The sequence below is a fragment of the Pleurodeles waltl genome, chromosome 9, assembly GCF_031143425.1.
Source record: "Pleurodeles waltl isolate 20211129_DDA chromosome 9, aPleWal1.hap1.20221129, whole genome shotgun sequence".
Lineage (NCBI taxonomy): Eukaryota > Metazoa > Chordata > Amphibia > Caudata > Salamandridae > Pleurodeles > Pleurodeles waltl.
In genome coordinates this window covers 1,151,432,940-1,151,457,628 of record NC_090448.1, presented here as the reverse complement: position 1 = coordinate 1,151,457,628, position 24,689 = coordinate 1,151,432,940, and the positions used below count along the sequence as shown (strand labels likewise).

Sequence of the window (24,689 nt, the reverse complement as noted above, 5' to 3'; positions counted from 1 at the left end):
GCACATCCCTGGTGGTTCCTTCATTTCCAGTCCTGACTTAGCATATCCCATTTTGACATGCGGGTCATTTCTTCATATGAGTAACTTATGTTATCTTCTCGCCCTATCTGTCTCCTGCCTGATTATTCCTCCGAGTTGCCAGGGTGTTCTTTGCGAGACTGGTGAGATCCATTCGCAACCCTCCTCCTGGATTGGGATTGCTTGGGTATGTAATTCTAAAATATATAATCTGTGGCTAGTTGTCTCTATCAGATGGGTAAGTTTCTTACCTTCGGTAATACCTTATCTGGTAGAGACACAGACTAGCCGCAGATTCCTTATTGACCCACCCATCCTCCCCTCTTGCGCACTCTGTACTCTTCAGTCTCGCTTTGGGTGATCTCAAATGTTTTCTTGTTATTGTACCTCTCAGGACATGTCCTTTCCTTCCTGGTTAGCATAAACACTATTTCAATGCCAGTTTCTCTGTGGCCCTGCGACTTCTAGTCACCGAAGAAACTGACATCAGCGCATCGGAGGAGGGAATATATGGACTCTGCTGACGTCGTGTCCGGGGATGACGTTGCAGCCGAGTCGCTCGATTCCCTCTACCGATGCGCAGAGGTACTGCTGTGGAAAAATGTCTAGATCCAGTCGGCGTTTGATCCAGTTAACTTTTTTCAACAGGCTTCCTAGTGCTGTTGCCACTTCTCCATTGTTCTGCCCTTCCAATCCCACTTCCCCTGGGGGGTCAGGGAGGGGCATCACAGGCACAGGGCTGCGTCATCTTCACTGACTTTATAGCCTTCACACACTTCGATTTTGGTGCCATCTGAAACTACACTCCTGGACCAAGATTAGACCTCTGCCTGGAAGCTCGCAGGTAAATTATAGCCCATAGAGATCGCGGCTGTGGTGCTGTAAATGTCAGTATTTTAGTAGAGCCAGCGGGTAGTTTGAGCGTGTTTGGAAAGGCTTCAGTGGCCATGTAAACAACAAGCACAGCTCCACTCTAATTTGTGGTATCTTTAGCGTGTTCAAAGAAACACCACTGTGGCACTGGATGAACATTCTCTATCCACCGAAGCCGGGGGGATCATGCCAAATCAGAGATCAGTCACGGTGGGAGAGGAGGGTCTGATTGGCCGTGCTACACGATCGCCATCTTGTCCCTTGGATTGTACCAACTACGGCGAGCCTTCTGCATTTGCTGGGGTTTACTATCAACATGCCGAACTCACACCTGACTCGCTTTCAGATGCTCCTTTCCAATAGAGCTGGTCTGGGCACTGCAGTTTAGGGTTTATTTTCTGAACGTTGAGTCCAGAATATTCAGGCCATAATACCGATATTTCAGCTTCTATCCTGGATTTCAGTGAGAATTACTTTGAGGTTATTGGGCCTCATGGCCTTCTGCATTTTGCTTGTAACACATGCCCGTTTGCATATGCAGGATCTGCAGTAGGACCTGATGTCCCAGTGGACCTCTCATCAAGGATATCTTATGACATGATCCAGATCTCAGGGGTAACTGCAAAGATTACCAGTGGTGGCTAACAGACTCCGATTGGGTCAGTATCAGACCCCTCTCCCTTCCGCAACCAGAGCTGACCATAGTGACAAATGCAACACTCCTGGGCTGAAGCAGCCATCTAGGAGAGGTGGAGATCAGAGGACTCTAATCTCTGGTGGAATCCGGACTCCAAATCAATCTGTTGGAGCTCCGGGTGGTCAGTTTGGCATTGAAAGCATTTCTTCCTTCAATCAGGGGAAGGCTAGTACAGGTGTTAGTGGACAACACGACCGCCATGTGATGCTACAGCAAAGAGGGCGGAGTGGGGTTGTGCTCCCTCTGTCAAGAGGCCTTGTACCTCTGGACATGGCTGGAACAGCAGGGCATTTACCTAGTGGTTCAGCACCTGACAGACTATGAGTGCCAGAGCAAACAAACTCAGTTGCTGGTGCCAAGTGGCTCATGAGCCTTCTCTGGGAGATGACGCAAGGTCATGGCAGCCCGCTATCCCCCAACAAGATGGTATGTGTCTGCTGTTGGAGTAAATGTGTGGCATGATGTGCAGATAAGCAGGTTGTCCCTCTATTTGCACCCCTTTGTCAAGTTTGCTTATTTATCCTTTCCTTGACCCAGCAGGGTTCTGCTCTGAGCATGTTAAAAGGTTACCTTTCTGCAATATCTGCGTGTTACAGTTGCCAGATCAGCCATTGTAGGAGGCTGGACTGGCTTGTAGTGAGTACCAAGGGGTACTTGCACCTTGCACCAGGCCCAGTTATCCCTTATTAGTGTATAGGGTGTCTAGCAGCATAGGCTGATAGATAATGGTAGCTTAGCAGAGCAGCTTAGGCTGAACTAGGAGACGAGTGAAGCTCCTACAGTACCACTTAGTGTCATATGCACAATATCATAAGAAAACACAATACACAGTTATACTAAAAATAAAGGTACTTTATTTTTATGACAATATGCCAAAGTATCTCAGAGTGTAACTCAGTGAGAGGATAGGAAATATACACAAGATATATATACACAATACCAAAATATGCAGTAATAGTCTTAGAAAACAGTGCAAACAATGTATAGTTACAATAGGATTCAATGGGGACACATAGGGATAGGGGCAACACAAACCATATACTCCAAAAGTGGAATGCGAACCACGAATGGACCCCAAACCTATGTGACCTTGTAGAGGGTCGCTGGGACTATTAGAAAATAGTGAGGGTTAGAAAAATAGCCCACCCCAAGACCCTGAAAAGTGAGTGCAAAGTGCACTAAAGTTCCCCAAAGGACAAAGAAGTCGTGATAGGGGAATAATGCAGGAAAGACACAAACCAACAATGCAACAACAATGGATTTCCAATCTAGGGTACCTGTGGAACAAGGGGACCAAGTCCAAAAGTCACAAGCAAGTCGGAGATGGGCAGATGCCCAGGAAATGCCAGCTGTGGGTGCAAAGAAGCTTCTACTGGACAGAAGAAGCTGAGGTTTCTGCAGGAACGAAAAGGGCTAGAGACTTCCCCTTTGGTGGACGGATCCCTCTCGCCGTGGAGAGTCGTGCAGAAGTGTTTTCCCGCCGAAAGACCGCCAACAAGCCTTGCTAGCTGCAAATCGTGCGGTAAGCGTTTTTGGATGCTGCTGTGGCCCAGGAAGGACCAGGATGTCGCAAAGTGCGTCAGGAGAGAGAGGGGACGTCGAGCAAGACAAGGAGCCCTCTCAGCAGCAGGTAGCACCCGGAGAAGTGCCAGAAATAGGCACTACGAGGATGCGTGAAACGGTGCTCACCCGAAGTCGCACAAAGAAGTCCCACGTCGCTGGAGAACAACTTAGGAGGTCGTGCAATGCTGGTTAGAGTGCCGTGGACCCAGGCTGGACTGTGCACAAAGGATTTCCGCCGGAAGTGCACGGAGGCCGGAGTAGCTGCAAAAGTTGCGGTTCCCAGCAATGCAGTCTGGCGTGGGGAGGCAAGGACTTACCTCCACCAAACTTGGACTGAAAAGTCACTGGACTGTGGGAGTCACTTGGACAGAGTTGCTGGATTCAAGGGACCTCGCTCGTCGTGCTGAGAGGAGACCCAAGGTACCGGTGATGCAGTTCTTTGGTGCCTGCGGTTGCAGGGGGACGATTCCGTCGACCCACGGGAGATTTCTTCGGAGCTTCTAGTGCAGAGAGGAGGCAGACTACCCCCACAGCATGCACCACCAGGAAAACAGTCGAGAAGGCGGCAGGATCAGCGTTACAGAGTTGCAGTAGTCGTCTTTGCTACTATGTTGCAGTTTTGCAGGCTTCCAGCGCGGTCAGCAGTCGATTCCTTGGCAGAAGGTGAAGAGAGAGATGCAGAGGAACTCGGATGAGCTCTTGCATTCGTTATCTAAAGTTTCCCCAGAGACAGAGACCCTAAATAGCCAGAAAAGAGGGTTTGGCTACCTAGGAGAGAGGATAGGCTAGCAACACCTGAAAGAGCCTATCAGAAGGAGTCTCTGAAGTCACCTGGTGGCACTGGCCACTCAGAGCAGTCCAGTGTGCCAGCAGCACCTCTGTTTCCAAGATGGCAGAGGTCTGGACCACACTGGAGGAGCTCTGGACACCTCCCAGGGGAGGTGCAGGTCAGGGGAGTGGTCACTCCCCTTTCCTTTGTCCAGTTTCGCGTCAGAGCAGGGCTAAGGGGTCCCCTGAACCGGTGTAGACTGGCTTATGCAGAATTGGGCACATCTGTGCCCAAGAAAGCATTTCCAGAGGCTGGGGGAGGCTACTCCTCCCCTGCCTTCACACCATTTTCCAAGAGGAAGTTCTTTGCTGTGCCATCCTGGGCCAGGCCTGGCTGGACCCCAGGAGGGCAGATGCCTGTCTGAGGGGTTGGCAGCAGCAGCAGCTGCAGTGAAACCCCAGGAAAGGCAGTTTGGCAGTACCAGGGTCTGTGCTACAGACCACTGGGATCATGGGATTGTGCCAACTATGCCAGGATGGCATAGAGGGGGCAATTCCATGATCATAGACATGTTACATGGCCATATTCGGAGTTACCATTGTGAAGCTACATATAGGTAGTGACCTATATGTAGTGCACGCGTGTAATGGTGTCCCCGCACTCACAAAGTCCGGGGAATTGGCCCTGAACAATGTGGGGGCACCTTGGCTAGTGCCAGGGTGCCCTCACACTAAGTAACTTTGCACCTAACCTTTACCAGGTAAAGGTTAGACATATAGGTGACTTATAAGTTACTTAAGTGCAGTGTAAAATGGCTGTGAAATAACGTGGACGTTATTTCACTCAGGCTGCAGTGGCAGGCCTGTGTAAGAATTGTCAGAGCTCCCTATGGGTGGCAAAAGAAATGCTGCAGCCCATAGGGATCTCCTGGAACCCCAATACCCTGGGTACCTCAGTACCATATACTAGGGAATTATAAGGGTGTTCCAGTAAGCCAATGTAAATTGGTAAAATTGGTCACTAGCCTGTTAGTGACAATTTGAAAGAAATGAGAGAGCATAACCACTGAGGTTCTGATTAGCAGAGCCTCAGTGAAACAGTTAGGCACCACACAGGGAACACATACATATAGGCCACAACCTTATGAGCACTGGGGTCCTGACTAGCAGGGTCCCAGTGACACATAACAAACATACTGAAAACATAGGGTTTTCACTATGAGCACTGGGCCCTGGCTAGCAGGATCCCAGTGAGACAGTGAAAACACCCTGACATACACTCACAAACAGGCCAAAAGTGGGGGTAACAAGGCTAGAAAGAGGCTACTTTCTCACAGCCATCCCTTTTCAAATCCCTTATGGTACATAGCTTTTTAAAAGGTCTCCAAAAAATGTCCACTAGCAGGACCTCAATCCGGTTCTTACTTTTCTTATATGCTCTCACTTTGAGCAACTCCACAACTGCCCACTCAGACTTCTCACCATGAAAACAGCCTTCCTACTGGTGTTAACATCTGCCCGGAGGGTCAGTGAGCTACTGGCACTCTCTGCGCATCTTCTATACCTCATTTTCTTTCCTGAGAAATTGGTTCTTTGAACTAGGGTATCTTTTTTTTTTTTTACCAAACATGGCTACCCCTTTTCATTTAGGCCAATCCATCACTCTGCTTACCTTTTACGCTGCTCCTTACCCTTCTAAAGAAGAGGTGAGACTCCATCAACTGGACCCAAAATGAGCAGTCATTCTACTTTAATTGCACTTGTGAGTTCCGATCAACTCTTAGACGATCAACTCTTAGTTGGGTATGTCTGAGCCAAGAACGGGAAGGTGGTGCAGAAGAGGACCATCTCTCAGTGGATAGTTCTCTCCATCAAAATCTGCTATGCAGAGGATATTTGTGCTCATTTTACCATAGCCAAATCTGTGACTACTGCATTACCTCACAGAGTGCCTATCCTGGAACGTGGGCTTCTTTACACATGTTTATGAAGCACTACTATCAAGACAGTCAGGTCCAGGGAGACGGGCATTTTGCCCATTCGGTTCTTCAGGCCTTCTTAGTATAAATCGTATTGCATCCCCACCTCCGGGGAGGTATTGCTTGGGTATCTATTCTGTGGTAAGGTATCTGCGGATAGTAGTCTTTGTCAAATGAGCAAGCGCCTTATCTTGTGGAGCCTCTATCTAGCTGCAGATACCTTACCAACCCTCTCATCCTCCCCTCTCTGCAACTGGATTTTAGAACTAAGGATTTATAACTATCTGGGCCATAAACATCCACACCAGAGGTTAATGTTCCAAGAGGCACTGTGTTTCTGGCATGGAAAGTCACAAAAGAAACTGACATCAGGGTGCTGGGGTGGCACCTATATAGGCACCCCACACATCACTCCTGGCTCTAAAAACGCCTAAAGTCATGCAGAAGTACTGCTCTCCAAATGTTTCCAGACCCAGTACATGCCTGGGGAATATTCTAAGGTAAGGAATACACATAAGGCATTACCAAAGATAAATAACTTGTTCTGTATGCACATATGGGACTTTATATAATACAATTTTATATCTTTTTATTATTTTCCATATTTATGTATACCTTTTTATGTAGTTATTATCTGTTTATTCATTACTTTACTCCCACTGTAAGAAATAAAGAAAACAAAAATCAACTTTTTCTAGTTCACTACTCAATGTCCGTTCATATGCCTCTTTCAATATATCCTCTACCCTCTGACTCATCCCAAACCTCATTTTATTATATGATCTCCCAAATAACCATTTCTAGACTCTTCCCTCCTCTATCGCTCCTTTGACTCAACCTAAACTTCATTTTACTACGATGATCTCCCAAGTAACGCTTTCTGGATTCTTCCCTCCTCTCTCCCTCCTTTATCCTGTCCAATCTAACTAACAGACTCATATGTGCACCGCTCCAATTAACAACTTATAGTTCCTATACTAGTCGAGCAGTAATCCACTTTGGGTTCGGAGTAGCGTTCTACATGATGAAAAGCTCTTCAACACCTCAGGGGTAGTAAGCGCTATATAAATACAATTACCAATAGAATTCATTTTGCACCCGCTGGGGAAGCTGGACTCCAGTGACGTTTACTTCAGAGGTGCGGCATTAACACCCTCTACAACTTTGCACTAATGAGCCCCCCCAAAAAAATCAAGCAGGTTCATTTGCAGAGATGTCCAGGTGAATACTCAGTTTCTGCATCACGCATTAGATCCTGTGGGGTTGGGCTGAAAGCAGTTGACTGGGAGAGAGCACACAACGTACCAGGTGCAGGTCAGGCTCAAAAGTGAAACGAGTGCCTACTCGGTTTGACATATGGCCTATTCTGGCAGTGTTAGAAGGGGAGAGAGGTTAATCAGCACATCGACGAAGAACCCACATTCTGTACGTGCAACAATAACACTACTTGTAACAACAGCCAGTGACTTGTCTCGCCCTTCATTTTCTCACACGATTCGATGTTGACCCTTGCGGTTTTGATTGGTTGTCTCGGACAGGTGGTGACCTACCTGGCGGGCTGCGGACTGCAGAGCTGCCTGATGCTGATTGCTAAAGGATATCCTGACATTGGCTGGAATCCCATCGAAGGGGAGCGTTACCTGTCCTTCCTGCGGTTTGCCGTCTTTGTGAACTGTAAGTATTGCCCAGGTGCTGCAGGCGAAGGTGCACTAAGATGGCGCACCTGAGATGCTTCTGGCTATGCATCTGAGCTTCAAGGCGGTGTATAAATAGTTCACTTTGGCTTCATTTGGCGTAGATGTGAGTTTCTGCAAAGCACCTCTAACACAGCTTCTCTGCAGGTGAGAGCGTTGAAGAGAATGCCAGTGTCGTAGTGAAACTGCTGATCCGTCGCCCCGAGTGCTTCGGCCCGTCACTCCGAGGTGAAGGAGGGAATGGCTTGCTGGCTGCTATGCAAGAAGCCATCAGCATCTCCGAGAACCCAGCCCTGGACCTCCCCTCGCAAGGCTTCAAGAGGGACATGTAAGTGTTCATGGCTGTGCGTGCTCTGTCTGTGCTTCCACTTGAGGTCTCCCCTTATGAGGACTGTACCCTCCCTCCTGGTGGGCTTCCTAGGCATACCATACTGTGTATGAACCTTCCAGGCACATTTACATCAGAGACCCTCATTGATAAATATGGTGCTAAATAATACGGCATGTGTATATTTTTTAATCATCCTTTTAAGTGGTCCACAGACTTTTTCACATTAGAGACCTGCTAGGGAGATTTAATGACCCAGTTTTATTGGACAATCCTGGGTTAATATATATTACTCCAAGAATTAATTAAAGTTGCTTCTTATTGACACTAGAGAGCAGCTGAGAACTTCGAAAGTACTAACTAAACCATCTGAAGTTTCCTATGTGCTCTACAACATGAATAAATACAATATAATAACATCAGAGGCACTTGCTCAAACAAATAATAATTCTTATTTTTCGTAATTAATATTATAGTCTATATATATATTTTGATCAAATAAAGATAAACCATCAAAGTCCAAGAACACAATGTCATGGAGAAAGTCGTCTCAGTTCTTCCGTGTGGTTCACCAGTTTGTAGTTTATTTATTTCAGGGAATAACCTAAGAATCTGCTTACTGAGTTTAAACGTCATATTGGACGAGCTTCAACAAATTACCTCACGCTGTATTAGCTGTCAAAACTTCCAAACAGGAATACCAGATCAACCCAACATTCTATGATGATACTTGTAGCTGATAAGTGTAGAAGCAGTATCAAGTGGTGAAAAGTTATGCCGCGAATACCGGTCGTGAGTCATTGGGTTATTCCCTAAAACAAAACACGTGTTGGCTGTGGCACATTTGAAATTCAACATCTGTATACACAGAAGCTGAGGTACATCTGAAATTCAACATCTGCATACATAGAAGAGAGCAAGAATTTGGCTTGAAATAAATAAACTACAAACTGGTGAACAACACGGAAGAACGGAGACGTCTCTCTTTCTGTGCGTCAGTGATCGGAGTTTCTTCATGACATTGTGTTCTTGGACTTTGATGGTTTATCTTTATTTAATCAAAAAAATATGTATATATATATATATATATATATATATATCACACAACACTAGTCCCGGAATGCGGGAGCTTAGCACAGCGGTCCTGGATAGGCTCTGAGACGCCCAAAATATCCTTCTTCACTCCTTTGACATAACAGGAGAACCAGGACACCTCCGATGTGAGAAAACCAATTTGTTATAGCAAAAGATCCAACGCGTTTCGGCACCAGCCTTTATCCCGGATAGATTGTTGCTATAGTGCTACAAATAAATAGCCCACATTTGTCATGAACATAAAAGATGGACAAGACACCAAATAACACACCATTGAAGTTACAAAACGGCGGCCATCTTGAAATGTTCAATTTTGTCATAAATAAGCAATAATTTATGTAACAGTCCTCTGCCTGTGGATTTTTAAATAAAATATTAAATAAATTCATCACTGATATTCATCGAAGTATTTGGGAGGCATCAGATAAAAGCTTTATGCAAAAAATACATATAAATACTCTCTATTTCATTGAGTTATATACACATGTTTTCTAACTATGTGTGAGATTTTCCTATCAGACTTAATAATGCCCAAGTGGGTATGCGTATTCAAAAAAATCTTAAGAAAAGGGAATTCCAGTTCTTTATAAAAGGACTCCTATTTCTTCTGACGTCCTTTCAAAATTCTCACTCATATACTTACATATCAGATTAGTAACACCAAAACAGTGAACATACAAACTTCTTTGTTATGCAAAAAAAGACTAACTATAAAAACCCACAACATCTCAACCACTAACACCCATGGCAGGCATAAATTTACATAAATATAATAAATACTGTGTGTACTGCTTGATTTGTCCATGCGATAAGTTGTATGTGGGAAGCACGATTCACAGTGCAAAGAAGAGAGTTCTTGAGCACAGACGAGCTATCAAGAACTATGACAGAAACTATCCGGTAGCTAGACATTTCTTTAACCAACATTTTGGTAATGAGAATCTGTTGAAGTTTGTAGTTATTGACCAGGTGTTGACAAGTAAAAGGGGCGGTAATAGAGAGCGACTATTACTTATTATGGAATCAAAATACATAATAGACTTTGAAACATTGGAACCTGTGGGGTTGAAGTCTAGTGAGGAGTTAAGTATCCATCTGGGATAATTATTATTCACTTTCAGTATTTTGGGGGAATACGGTGGCCTTTTTTAGGTGAGTAATATTTTGTAGTATTTATGACATTAAGGTATTTATTATATTTATGTAAATTTATGCCTGCCATGGGTGTTTGTGGTTGAGATGTTCTGGGTTTTTATAGTTAGTCTTTTTTTGCATAACAAAGAAGTTTGTATGTTCACTTTTTTGGTGTTACTAATCTGATATGTAAGTATAGGAGTGAGAATTTTGAAAGGACATCAGAAGAATTAGGAGTCGATTTATAAAGAACTGGAATTCCCTTTTCTTAAGATCTTTTTTGAATAAGCATACCCACTTGGGCATTATTAAGTCTGATAGGAATATCTCAGACATAGTTAGAAAACATGTGTATATAACTCAATGAAATGGAGAGTTTTTATGTGTATTTTTTCATAAAGCTTTTATCTGATGCCTACCCAATACTTCGATGAATATCAGTGATGAATTTATTTAATATGTTATTTAAAAATCCACAGGCAGAGGACTGTTACATAAATTATTGCTTATTTATGACAAAATTGAACATTTCAAGATGGCCGCCGTTTTGTAACTTCAATGGTGTGTTATTTGGTGTCTTGTCCGTCTTTTATGTTCATGACAAATGTGGGCTATTTATTTGTAGCACTATAGCAACAATCTATCCGTGATAAAGGCTGGTGCCGAAACGCGTTGGATCTTTTGCTGTAATAAATTGGTTTTCTAACATCGGAGGTGTCCTGGTTCTCCTGTTATGTCAAAGGAGTGAAGAAGGATATATATATGTGTGTGTGTATGTATGTATGTATATATATATATATATATATATATATATATATATATATACACACTGTAATATTAATTACAAAAAAATAAGAATTATTATTTGTTTGAGCAAGTGTCTCTGATGTTATTATATTGTCTGATCAATATGTTTTTTTCAGGTTTAGGGATGAGGGTGTTTCCCTTATGAGAGCACCGCTTTACTGACATTTGTGCAATTTTACGTGTGCCGACTGGGTCTTTGAGCACCATTTTTTCCACTGTCTAACACCCTCTCTTTTGTATGTAAATGAATAAATACAAAACTATCTCCTCATAGTTACTAATATTCAACAATTACATATTCCGACCCAATTTTATTTGGGTACTGTTCGTACACGGTTGCATTTCCCAAAATGGGTCAGAGGAGTAAGAATAGACCGAATTGCCAATGTGATGGGCAATCGAAACAAGCACCTTGCACTTTTTCTTTTTTGTTTTTTTTTACTTTTTGCACGTTTTATATGAATTTAAGGTACCTTCTTATCAAGCCATTGTTTGTAAATAGGAATTGTTATGATTTTTGGGTGCCATTTTTATTATACGTATGTACCTTAGTGGTTGCCCAAGTTTGCTCTGCTGTAATGTCTTTTATATTGTTGCCCATTGTGTCTCTTATTTTTTAGAGAATTTGTTTTGAACATATAGGCTAATACTTAATCAATTAGTTTTGTATAGCTAATTAGTAAAATAAAATGCTGTTTTGTGATGTAATGCATTGATGCTCTTTTATGGTGTGTTATGTGTATAAACTGAATAAAGACTTTAAATTGAATCAAAAATGGTGCAATGTTTTGGCACAGAAAGTCTGCATGACCCTCGGGCTTGAGGCAAGGGTACCAACCCATCATACATGTGCGGCTGCTTTTTAGGAGAGAAGTGGACGTTAGAAGTGTTAGTCTTCATGGGCCTTCCTGATAAATGCCTGCTTCCTGCTAAAGTTGAAATGCTACCAGCAGTGAGACATTTTCAATGTGCATTTATGTTCAGTCTGGTGGCTCTTCATAAAGATCTCTCGCACCTAAGATAAAAGAGGACTAGTAAATTAGACATGCTCCTTGACAGAATGGTGCTTCTCAGAGGCTAGCAAAACAGTGCAACAGATTCACTTGTATGCCAACTGTTACTGACTCAGCCATCCTTATCAGCCTTTAAATTTCATTGGACTGTTTGAGTAACTCCTGATAGTACAGTCCACTTTACCTTCCCACCAAGGCCCTTTCCTCATGGAGCGGCAGCTATGTGATTTGCTTCAGTGAATTTGAAGTTTAACTACCTTCCAAAAACAGGATGCAAACCAAAATAAACCAACAGGGGTAGGTATTTCTGTGTTCCAGAGACCTCTTTGTACTTGCTAGAAACGAGCTGTAAATCCCAAATTTAGGAGCCTAAATTTAGCCCTATTTGGATGCTGGACATCTGTCAAAAAACTGGTGGATGTTCACCCATCCTGTCCCATCCACCCTATTTAGAGCTTGCAGGCCCTCTGTGCACTCTAAATAGGGCAGATAGGACACTCATCACTATTTTGCAGATGGTCCCCATTTGAAAACTCTAAATAAGACCCAGAATATCAAAACAGAACATTTAGCGAAAAGGAAAATATAAGCTGAAATGAATTCACTGGTGCACAACATGTTTTATATGTCCTGCAACAACCAGTATTGTAATGTTAAAGGAGTATTCGCTTCAGGAGTATTTGCATAAGACATAATTTCTATATCTGCTTCCGTACTTAACAAAGTTGGTGATTCTGAGGAAAATGCTCTGTCTCCATAGACTCAACTACCTTATCCACCAAAATCGGCACTAAATACAAATGGGTTACACAGACAAATGGAGCATCACAGAAAAAAGTAAGGTGACAGTCGACTACTCACCTGTGAGGGTCTGAAGGCGCTGAGGGGCGGGGGGGGCTTTTACTGCTCGAACAGCCATGCCTTAAGATGTCTCCTGAAGGTAAGTAGGTCCTGTGTCTGACGCAGGTCGGTGGGAAGACTGTTCCACATCTTGGTGGCGAGGTGGGAGAATGGTCTGCCACCGGCGGTCGTTCTGTGGATGCGTGGGACGGTGGCGAGGGCAAGGTCGGCGGAACGAAGCTGTCGGGTTGGGGTGTAGAAGGAGAGCCCACTGTTGAGGTATTCTGGTCCGGTGTTGTGCAGTGCCTTGTGAGCGTGGGTGAGGAGTCTGAACGTGAGTTTCTTGTTGACAAGGAGCTAGTGTAAGTCTCTCAGGTGGGCTCTGATGTGGCAGTGGCAGGGGATGTCCAGGATGAGGCTTGCGGAGGCGTTCTGTATGCATTGCAGTCTTTTCTGGAGCTTGGCCGTGGTTCCTGCATAGAGGGCATTGCCGTAGTCCAATTTGTTTCTTACAAGGGCTTGGGTGACCGTGCTGCTTTCAGTGGGGATCCATTTGTAGATCTTCCGAAGCATGCAGAGGGTGTTAAAGCAGGAGGAGGAGGTGGCGTTGACTTGCTTGGTCATTGATAGTGATGAGTCCAGGATGAATCCCAGGTTGCATGTGTGGTCGGTGGGTGTCGGTGCGGTTCCCAGTGTGGCAGGCCGAAGATGAGGACCTCAGTCTTGTCAGAATTCAGTTTCAGGCAGCTGTTCTTCATCCATTCGGCGATGCCCTTCATTCCTTTGTGGAGGTTGGTCTTGGCGGTGGTGGGGTCCTTGGTGAAGGAGAGGATCAGCTGGGTGTCCTCGGCGTGTGAGACGATGTTGAGGTTGTGAGTTGGGGCAACGTTAGCAAGCGGAGTCATGTAGACGTTAAAGAGGGTTGGGTTGAGGGATGATCCCTGGGGTACGCCGTAGATGATTTTGGTGGCTCAGAGCCAGATGCCAGTGAGGAAGGAGGTGATCCAGCCCAGGGCACTGTCGCGGATTCCTGCGTCATTGAGGCATGTGCGACTGTCATTCCACCAGGTAAGGAAGGCAGACACCTGGACAACGTGGGCAAGAGATTCTCGTCCATGTCAGCTATAACTGTCCGTGCAGCCATCTCTCCGGCGATTTTGGGTCGCTATGATCGCCAGATGTGGTCTGACATGAACGCCTTCTTAGAGCACATTTCTGAGAACAAACAACCTGAGGCACATAAAATACTGCAGGAGGGAGAATGTACTTCAGAAGAGATCATTGACTGACCATTAGATATAGCCTCCACTGGCTTCCGGCAGCTTGCGGGAGCAGCTGTACTGCGCCGTCAGGGATGTTTGAAAGCAACCTCTTTCAGGCCAGAGGTCCAGTCCAAGATTTTAGACATGCCCTATGATGGCAAAGCCCTCATAGATGCCCCTGTTCAAGCCTATTCACAGAGCGGATCTGAAATATCTTACATGGAAGGTGGCATCTTTCCTTTCTCTTACGTCCTTGAGGAGAGTCAGCAATATACCGGCCTTTACAACTAAGGAACCCTACCTCATTTTCTCAGACAACTTTGTTCTTCTCAGAACAAACCCAAGATACATCCCTAAGGTGCCTTCATCTTTTCACCTGAACGGACCAGTGATATTAAGAACCTTCTTCCCGAACCCGTCACCTGTGGCGGAAAGGACTCTCCACACACTGAATATCAAATGATGCTTGAAGTTCTACCTTCAGCGTACTAAACAACTCCAGAAGACAGACCAGCTACTAGTCTCCTATGGCCAGGGTCGTCAGGGTACAGGAGTTTACTAAAGCAATGATAGCTTGTTGGATTGCATTCACTATTCAGTTTTGCCTTATGAAGGCTGGAAAACCACTAACCAGCTGTCTAAAGGCATACTGTACAAGAGCAATTTCCACATCAGTTGCTCTATTTCAAGGGATCGCCTTGGACAAGATATGTCAAGCTGCATTGTGGAAGACTACACATTCTTTCACGCATCATTACTGTTTGGAATCAACACAAAGAACTGATTCACTTGTTGGACAGGCGGTCCTGCATCATCTATTTCATTGAGGGGAGATTTTTACTTGAATGTGCATATTTAATTCGATATGCAATGGTTTCTAACTCCTACGCAATTATTGCTTGATATGTTTTAAAGTATATATGTAGAAATGTGTATATATATATATATATAGTTAGAAAGATTACAATGCTTGCACCCACCATCCACTGCGGGCCTTACGGTTATTAGGAGTACTGCTGGCTATTCAGATTCAAACGTGAATTTATGAAAAATCCAATACAGGATAAGAAAACAAGTTACTTACCTGTAAATACAGTTATCCAGTATTGGTATCTTTCATAAATTCACATGCGACCCACCTTCCTCCCCTTTGAGGCTCACATTTCCTTTCCATTACATACTCTTCCCTCTTGTGCTAGAAAATCTGAGGGAATGAGCCTCTTTGGGGAATATTCTACTGGGTGCTGGAGCTTGATTGGTCATGTGAAGTTTGGTTCTTTTTTTATAAAAGGACATGGATAGGCTATATGTGTGATTTTGCTAGCATTATAGCCTATGGAAATGTTTACTTACTGCTTTTTTGATATACCGTGGGACTCCCACTTTGACGACGGGGATGATTCAAGCATGTGAATTTATGAAAGATACCATTACTTGGTAACTGTAGTTACAGGTAAGTAACTTGTTTTGAACCCAATGCAGAGTATTAAACCTATGTTGTCTGTTTCTCCACAGCGTGGAAGAAGAAGAGGAAGAGATTGTGCATATGGGCAACGCCATCATGTCCTTCTACTCTGCCCTGATCGACCTGCTGGGACGCTGCGCACCAGAAACTCATGTAAGCTGGTTCACTTGCTAGTTACAGCTTACAAAGGTATTGGTTATGGCATGGCCACCTCACAAGGCCACTGGGACACTTCCTATCAGCCGCTGCCTTTGAACAGCATCTAGGTCACCCTGTGCATGTCAGATGAGCTTGACATATGACTATCTCTCAACTTGCCATTTGGGCCATTCAGAGAAACCGGCATCTTAGGGTCTGGGGGATGTCCATTTAGTCTAGAACAGTTCTTACTTTGGTAGATAATGCTGGTCTCTCCGAATAGAATTTGGTTCTTGTTAATTTGTATGTGAGTCTGCTCATCACATGTCCTTGCTTATAAACTGAATATGCATTCTTCTAGGGATTCACACCTTTGGCACTCATGGAAATAATTTAAATTTTCTATGGTAGGGCTGCCTTTCTTATTGTGTAAGCAGGGCAGGCCACCACACTCTTGGATAAGTACTTATGATGTCTTGTTCTGAGCAAAGGAAAACTAAACCACAGTTTTAGAAGATCCATCATAAGAGTGGTCATCATCATTTACCTAACCAGCAAAGACACAGTGACAGATGCTTTGAAGTAAAATACAATTGTTTGTGGTGCTTGTGCAAGAATTCACTACCTGGATTTGTGCAAGTATTCAATATCTGGATTTATGGAAATGGAAATGACTTTCCAAGGAAAAGGTAATTGAAAACAAATTGCCTACACACACAATACACTTTACAAACCTTACCATGCATTTGAGGTGCAAAGTCTTAAGCTTGGTGTCTCTGTACCTGATCTTTTTCAGCAGGCCTTAATGGAATCATTCATCCACATTCAAAATGTATTATTATTTGATATTTTCTTCTCCCAACAAAAACACAGATATCCTATTATAACGTCAATAATGCTTGTAAGATGGCTGCCAGTGAGATAAAATCCTCAAGGATGTAACAATTGCAATTTTAGAATGTTGCAAAATACATTTCTTCTCTTAATTTCTTTAAAACTGCACATAACTTATATACCTCTATACCTACAAAAGCCTTTATGCAATCAGATTTGGTAATTAGAAAGTTGTGACGTTAATTTGAACAGAGTTGTATTATTTTCTTATCATTACTAATATTAATACAATTTTTTTAGTTTTTTAAAAGCCTGGCTTATTTTGGCAAAATGTTTGAAAAGCCATTTTATAGTTATGTAACAAAGCCTAACTTTTCCATAGGTTAGAAAGTTGGGATTGTCATCTAAACATTTACAGAAACGTTTAAGTAGATTATTTTAATTATTATATATACATGTTAACACCCTCCTACCTACAAAAATGTATTTTATACATTTTATTTAGGAGTTTTACCCGAGTTATGGTGTATTCTGACAATTAGTAGGTAACATATATAGCTCTGTACACATTAAGCTCATATGTTTAGTTTTTACTCACTTTGGATTTGTTTTAGTTAGGATTGTTTCAGATTGTAAACAAACAAGCCATTGGTTTTTAAATAACACAGTTATTCACATTATTTCAAATCTTTGCAGCTGTTTTACTAATGTTACATGTAACTTATATTATAAACCACACAGTACTTTTTGTTGTGAAGCTGCAGGCCCTTTGTATGAGTTTTCAAGTTTTTAACAGATAAACCCAACTGTGTAGAAATGTTAGATTTTATCTAGGGCTTTTGGAAAAGCAGAAAGTTTGTACACATGCTTGACACAATTCTTTACAACTTTTACATATAATTCATAACTGAAGGACAAGAGGTAGGAATTTAATTTAAAGTGGACTTTTCACTCTCTGAGTTCCACATTGCTGTTGAACTCACGTTGCAAAATTATCAGGGTTGCAAAATCAAATGAATGAACCATGTTTTCAAGAAATATTGTTTCCTACTGATTATTCTTGATATCTGTCATACTTAAATGCTCTAATTTCAGATGCAAAAGGGAAAAAATTGTAATTGCAGCATTACCTTTTTCTTTATATTGATGCACCCACCTCTAAATTTATTGAAAATAAGTTGAAAGCACACATATTTGAAACTCTTAGAAATGTAATTTCCAAAATTCTTAAAGCCAATAAACATGTTTGTGAAATTCCATCTACAGCTCATCCAGACTGGCAAAGGGGAGGCTATCCGTATCAGGTCCATCCTCCGTTCTTTGGTGCCAACAGATGACTTGGTTGGGATCATCAGTATACCGCTCAAACTGCCAGCATTTAATAAAGGTAATGTTTACAATAGACTTTCTGTTGATCCCAGGTATAAATGAGGCAGACCTTTGTATTCACGTACCATCATAACTCAGTGCTGCAGATATTCTGAAATGGAAATACAACTAGATAGAAATTCAAAGCCAACCAACTGGCTTTTGCCTATTACACAAAATAGAGGGAAAGCACCATGAAGAGCATTTAGTGGTGAGGTGCATGATGATGCTGAGCCTCAAGTAGTTGCGCAGAGTCTTTCTTGAAATGTTTCTTTACATCATGGACATAACTTGATTTCTGTTTATGATTCTGTCACAGTGACACAGTAAGAACAAGTACTGGCAAAACCAATTGGTCTTACATTGCGAGTGTTTGTTTGCTGAAGATATTGGCTTTGCCAATGCTTCTAGATTTGTGGTGGATACATTGGCACAGCCAATAGCAGCTGGCAGCCATCTTGGTTTGTTACTTTGAATTCTTCTAAGATTGCCATCATGTTGCTTGTAGAATCAATGTAACAGGCATTGTTTCAGAAATATGGAAAATAGCGTTTACAGGTGGCTGAACTTTATTTTCTATTGGGAAGATGACTGCTAAGTTGCAGCACACCATCTGTAGGAAAGTCCCTCTTTTTGGCATAGTTACCCCCACTTTTTGCCCCAGCCCCTACCACTCTACCTCTGCAAGGACAGTCTCCTCTCTGCTGCTCCATCGATGTGGGACTCCTTCAGGTGTGTATTCTGGGCCTTACTGCGAATTACAGTGCCTGCTGTCAATGGGCTGTTCGTGGGGTCTCCGACTGCTTCTGCTGGCTCTTCTGTCATCTTAGGGACAACCCGTACTCTCATCCAACGGACGAGTCCCCAGGACCTTGCTGGTCCTCTTCAGCTCGGCAAATCTCCAACAGCTCCAGTTCATTTGCTTGTTGGTGGTCCCCCTGACCATTCATCTGTCTGCAATCCGGCAACCATTGAGGGATAGCTGCTAGGTGAATCCAGGTAGTCCTCTGCAGCTCCTGGACTCTGCAGCTGGAGTTCATCCATCACCATTGAGCCAGATCTTCACCCACAGAAGGGTGGGCATTGCCTCCTGCCCCGCCTGGACACTCCTGCGTGGACTGGACTCTGTCCCCTTCTTTTACAGGTCCTCTTCATACAGAATCAACCATTGGGTTACACTAGTCTGGTCCTATTCTTGCATTGTTCCAATGCCAAGTCCCCATGTTAGCCTATGGGATGACCAGGTAACTTCTAGATACTCACCTCTTGGGGTTCCATACTCTCCCAGTCCTTGGCTAACTACTCCATATACTCTGGTGGGGGACCCATTGTCGCATTCCACCATTTTAGTAAATGGTTTGCCCCCCTATAGGGCCCTTGCTATTTTTTGCCATTTCTAATGTTTCTGTGCTAATTCCTAGTACTTAGTATGTGTATACTATGTGTGTACTTACCTCCAGAAAGGGGGGTTGCCTATAATATTCTAGTTCAGTGTTCCTATAATAAAGTACCTTTATTTTTGCAACACTCTGTGGTTCCTTTCATGTGTATTAAGTTACTGTGGGACTACTGTGGTATTGCGAGTGCATCACACTCCTCCTGGATAAGTCTTTGCTGCTCTCCATAGCTACCACTAGAGAGCCCTGGCTTCCTAGACACTGTAACACTTACTAATAAGGGTTGCTAGGACCTGGTATAAGGTGCCAACACCATAAGTGTCCACCACACACCGGGCCAGCCTTCTACACCATCTTAAATGTTATTTTCTTTGTATTTTTGAGGAAGCATGAATATGTGGTAAAAACAGCAGGAGAATGATCTTTTAGCTGAGCTAGCACTCAATAAATACTTTCTTCTTAATAAGTTCTTCTTCTGGAACGTCATTAAAGACTATGCAGCACAAAGAGCCTGTATCAAACATATGGTCAGCACTTGTCATTTACCAGGGATATCTCATCAGGGCTCCAGGCAGCTGAATGAGAAAAACTAACACACTAGGAAAGGGTCTGAGGTGTTGCTCTACATTGGCATAGATTATGGCAGATGGTGAAAATTTTATGAGAAGTCTGGTGGTGGCAAGAAGACCCTACAGTCCTTCATACGCGTTGTATTGCAAGGTCTGACATTACCAGTGGAACAAAACATCAACCAGTCAAAACACTTGGGGACTGAAATTCTCCATGATGGGACAAGCACAAGAATACAGAGAAATGCCAATTTACTAGGAGCAGGGAAATGAGCTAGACAGCAAAGGCAGGTGGTCATGAACAAGGTACTCACCTAAAGCATGGTCTGTGTTTACGTACTGCATTTAAAACCATAAGTCATCAACAGGCAGCTAAAGCGAGCTTTAGCTGAGACCTAAAAATGGGCTGTACCTCCCCATAGTCACCAACACCAGAGGCATGTGGACCCAGTGATTGGCCTTATTGCCTATTCTAGTCCTGTCTCTCACCACTCACACATATACTCAACAGCTATCAGTGTGGATACTATATGTATGTGTACAAAGGCCAGGTACACTGAAAGGTAAAGGTTAGCTCTGTGGGCCATTACCAAGTCACATATTTCCTAAGCTATACCCAAAGCTTGATAAAAACCAGCTGGCTGTCACTTAACTCAATAAGTAACCCCACAACACACCCCCTCAGAATTTTCTCCAATCTTGGGGCCACCTTTGATGCTTATCTCCCCTTTTTAGATTAAGTCAATGTCTTCACAAATCAGCATTCTACAACTAATATCTCAATAAAGGGATCCTGCTTTGTTACATTTATCACAGAAAATTGTGCTGGTGCAGGATGTTGTACAGTCTGTCTACTCTTTGTTGTGACTATTCAAAACAAACCTATATAACTCCACATTATAAATCTCATTTACAATTTTCAGTGCATCCATAACCATCTTGTTCTGCTGAAAAAAATCAATATATCGCCTTAATGTCAAAGAGAGAACTCTGATTTTAGAACACACTGTCTAAACCACAAGACGTTAACCATACATGCCACATGACCTTACTGTTAGTGATTAACCAGATGTCTGAGTTTGACTTTCCTAAAGCAGCTATCTGTTTGGAAGGTGAAGAAATACAATCCCTACACAGTCTTCTCACGTTAGCATTTTTAACAATGCATATCTGTTCTAAATACCAATGATGGCAGTCTTTGAACAGCAGTCAAAAAGCATCCTTTCCACCAGTATGTATCTCTAGGGGGTAGCCAGGGGTAGCAGCTGGTAATGTTTCCTACCTCTAATGAAACTCACAACATGGCTGCATTGGGGCTCCCCTCGTCCCGAGGGAACAGTAGTAACATGTCTCAGGATTATGAGAAGCTGGTAAACAAGCAATGTAGACTGAATGAGGGTCAGAAATTGCCATCTTCCTCCCACAGGAGGGGCATTTGTTAAAAAGAGATGACATTTTGACAATAAAAACTCTACTTTTCAGTCAGAAAAATGATTAAATGTACAAAATGTACTTAAAAGCGTCGAACAAAGTCAAATTCTTTTGAATTTATGTGAGAAATTTCTATTTTATTCACAAAAACTCCGGAGCAAATTCTCTGGGAGCCGGAAAAGAGAACTGACCTGTCACCTAACTGTCACCTTTCTCTGACCTCTGAGGCATGGTGGGATACTGGAGGTCTCTGAGGCCTTAAAGGCAAGGTGCCATTTATTTGCTTTACCATGTTAATCTGAATGCAGCCCAATGACTAAAAATGTCTGTGCTTTTCATTACAGTTTACTCTTCAATACAACATAGTATTGTTATTTATGTCTCCTTTCTTTCTGAGTTTCAGAAATTCTGGAGGTCTTTTTGATTTTTATTAAAGGAAAACGTAATTAAACATGTTTTACCTTTATAATATAGGCTGCATGTACATGTATGTATATATATATATATATATGTGTTATGTGCTCCGTGGTCCCCGCACGTGGGCTGGTATAATTCAATGCTTATGACTTTGATGAGGATTCCCCTGGAAGAGAACTAGGTTTACAGGTAAGTAACTTATCCTTCCTTTTGGAGGATTCATCAACAGCTTCCCTATCAGGAATACTGTTGGGCAGTTGTGACAGCATGAGAAATGCCATTTTACCTAATTTTTGTGTCCTATTGCCTGTCATTTCTGGTGACACCATGTCTATGCAAAGCTTCCACGTAAACAATAGAAGTCTTACACAGAGAACTTTTTAAATAGCTCTGACGTGAAGGGAGTTCTCTCCCAGCACATCAGGGGGATTTGTAATATGGTTATTGGTAATTTATCCCCTCAGTGTCGGAGTATATTTGCAATATCCATTCTTGTGATGTGATGAGATGGTAATTCCAACATGGTACAAAGGTATAGTTGGATTACTAGCACAGTTGTTTTTCCTATACAGGGACTCCAGCCATGCTGGTTGGAGCCACATGGGTGTAAGGGGGTATTACACCTTTAACATCTTGAAAGTTAAAAAATGATGAGTCATCCTCCTACTGTGTGAAGGAAGTACTTCCTGTACAAACAGTGATGGACTGTGCAGTCTAAAGGGCTTTTGTATCAGAGTACCTTGTGAGGTGTAACTATTGCAGTAAAATTATTTATGTTTCTTTTCAGATGGCTCTGTCTTTGAACCAGACATGTCTGCCAGCTTCTGTCCTGAGCACAAAGCACCTATGGTGCTATTCCTGGATCGTGTTTATGGTATTACGGACCAAAGCGTCCTCCTCCACCTACTGGAGGTCGCATTCCTCCCTGATTTAAGAGCCTCTGCCTCCCTTGATACAGTAAGTCTGAGATTATGAGTTTTAGGCTCTATAAACTTAAAACTGTGCATGTTCATCCTAGCAGTTAGACATTCAAGTTTCTGAAAAAGTGAGTCTGGTATCTGTGCTGTCTCCTAATCTTTGAACTAGCTTCCACGTTGATGTCACAGAGTCACCTTAGAGCAGGAGTCTTTTCTTTATTTACATATTCGTTTTGAATCACAATGTATGTTTTATTATACATTTGGTTATAAATGAGAACACATTTGAGTCATTGTTTATCAGTTGGAAAGTATAATTGGGATATTTGTTTAAATTGTCTGAAAAATCTCCTGGTGGTTTTTGCAATATAGGCAGATGTATAAACCATACATCTGCCTATATTGCAAAAACCACCAGGAGATTGATAACATTCATACGTTTGAAGTATATTTTATATATACTTCAAAGGTATGAAACCTTTTCAAGACAAAGATTGGGTGAGTGCTTTACAAAACATGAACATATATATTTAAACCAACAGTCCTAGAGGTTTTCTTATATCAACCAGACAGGCTTGTTTCCTTTATAACTTTTAAAACTCATCTGCACCAAACAAGAAGGCACTAGAAATGGTGGGTGTGAAGATGGGATTTTTTTTATCACTTCAAGACAAGAACATGTATTTGTCCACCCCACTGTTTGTTGTGTATGTCATCTCAGACACTGAACAGTCATAATCCACACAGGTATTGTGAGATGGGTAATGGAGTATATGAAGGTGTCTCTTCTAGAAGCTATTAGACCCCTACTAAGCGGAATCACAGTATATGGGAGTCTTAATAGATCACACATTAACCTTAAATATAAATTACTCTAGTGCTTTCCAGGTAATCCCATGTACAATTGTAAGAGCAATTAAAAGACAACAAAATAGAAAAGAAGGGTTAGAGGCAGTAGAAGATCAGGAGCAAGGGACGTTGATGTAATCATCAGAACATCCCACAGTTTCGGAGCAAAACCCAAAAATACATGGGGCCTAGTCACAAACTGCGTTTTGTAGTACGCTTGGTATTACTGCAATAGTACTACTGTACCAACGTGTAGAGGTCTACGCCCCTGCCTCTCCAGTCTTTTATGTGCAAAGATATCTGCCCGACTTTGGCGATCTCTGCATGTAAGGAAATGCCTCCTTGGCATGGTTGCCCCCTGACTTTTTGCCTTTGCTGATGCTATGTTTACAATTGAAAGTGTGCTGAGGCCTGCTAACCAGGCCCCAGCACCAGTGTTCTTTCCCTAACCTGTACTTTTGTATCCACAATTGGCAGACCCTGGCATCCAGATAAGTCCCTTGTAACTGGTACTTCTAGTACCAAGGGCCCTGATGCCAAGGAAGGTCTCTAAGGGCTGCAGCATGTCTTATGCCACCCTGGAGACCTCTCACTCAGCACAGACACCCTGCTTGCCAGCTTGTGTGTGCTAGTGAGGGCAAAACGAGTAAGTCGACATGGCACTCCCCTCAGGGTGCCATGCCAGCCTCTCACTGCCTATGCAGTATAGGTAAGACCCCCCTCTAGCAGCCTGCCACAAACCGAGACATGTTGCTGGCCCCATGGGGAGAGTGCCTTTGTCACTCTGAGGCCAGTAACAAAGCCTGCACTGGGTGGAGATGCTAACACCTCCCCCAGGCAGGAATTGTCACACCTGGCGGTGAGCCTCAAAGGCTCACCTCCTTTGTGCCAACCCAGCAGGACACTCCAGCTAGTGGAGTTGCCCGCCCCCTCCGGCCAGGCCCCACTTTTGGCGGCAAGGCCGGAGAAAATAATGAGAAAAACAAGGAGGAGTCACTGGCCAGTCAGGACAGCCCCTAAGGTGTCCTGAGCTGAAGTGACTCTAACTTTTAGAAATCCTCCATCTTGCAGATGGAGGATTCCCCCAATAGGGTTAGGATTGTGACCCCCTCCCCTTGGGAGGAGGCACAAAGAGGGTGTACCCACCCTCAGGGCTAGTAGCCATTGGCTACTAACCCCCCAGACCTAAACACGCCCTTAAATTTAGTATTTAAGGGCTACCCTGAACCCTAG

At 43.1% G+C, this 24,689-nt stretch overlaps 1 protein-coding gene across 9 annotated transcripts in view; it reads left to right on the top strand.

Annotated features, from left to right (window-relative positions):
* The window catches only part of RYR3 (ryanodine receptor 3), a 1,450,647-nt gene that overhangs the window by 710,624 nt on the left and 715,334 nt on the right, over positions 1 to 24,689 (top strand). For all 9 annotated transcript variants that reach the window (XM_069208992.1, XM_069208994.1, XM_069208991.1 and 6 more), the window contains 5 exons: positions 7,437 to 7,572; positions 7,740 to 7,920; positions 15,587 to 15,689; positions 17,775 to 17,895; positions 22,478 to 22,647. In XM_069208992.1, the coding sequence (XP_069065093.1) occupies positions 7,437 to 7,572; positions 7,740 to 7,920; positions 15,587 to 15,689; positions 17,775 to 17,895; positions 22,478 to 22,647 (711 nt within the window). The remainder of the gene's footprint in view (positions 1 to 7,436; positions 7,573 to 7,739; positions 7,921 to 15,586; positions 15,690 to 17,774; positions 17,896 to 22,477; positions 22,648 to 24,689) is intronic.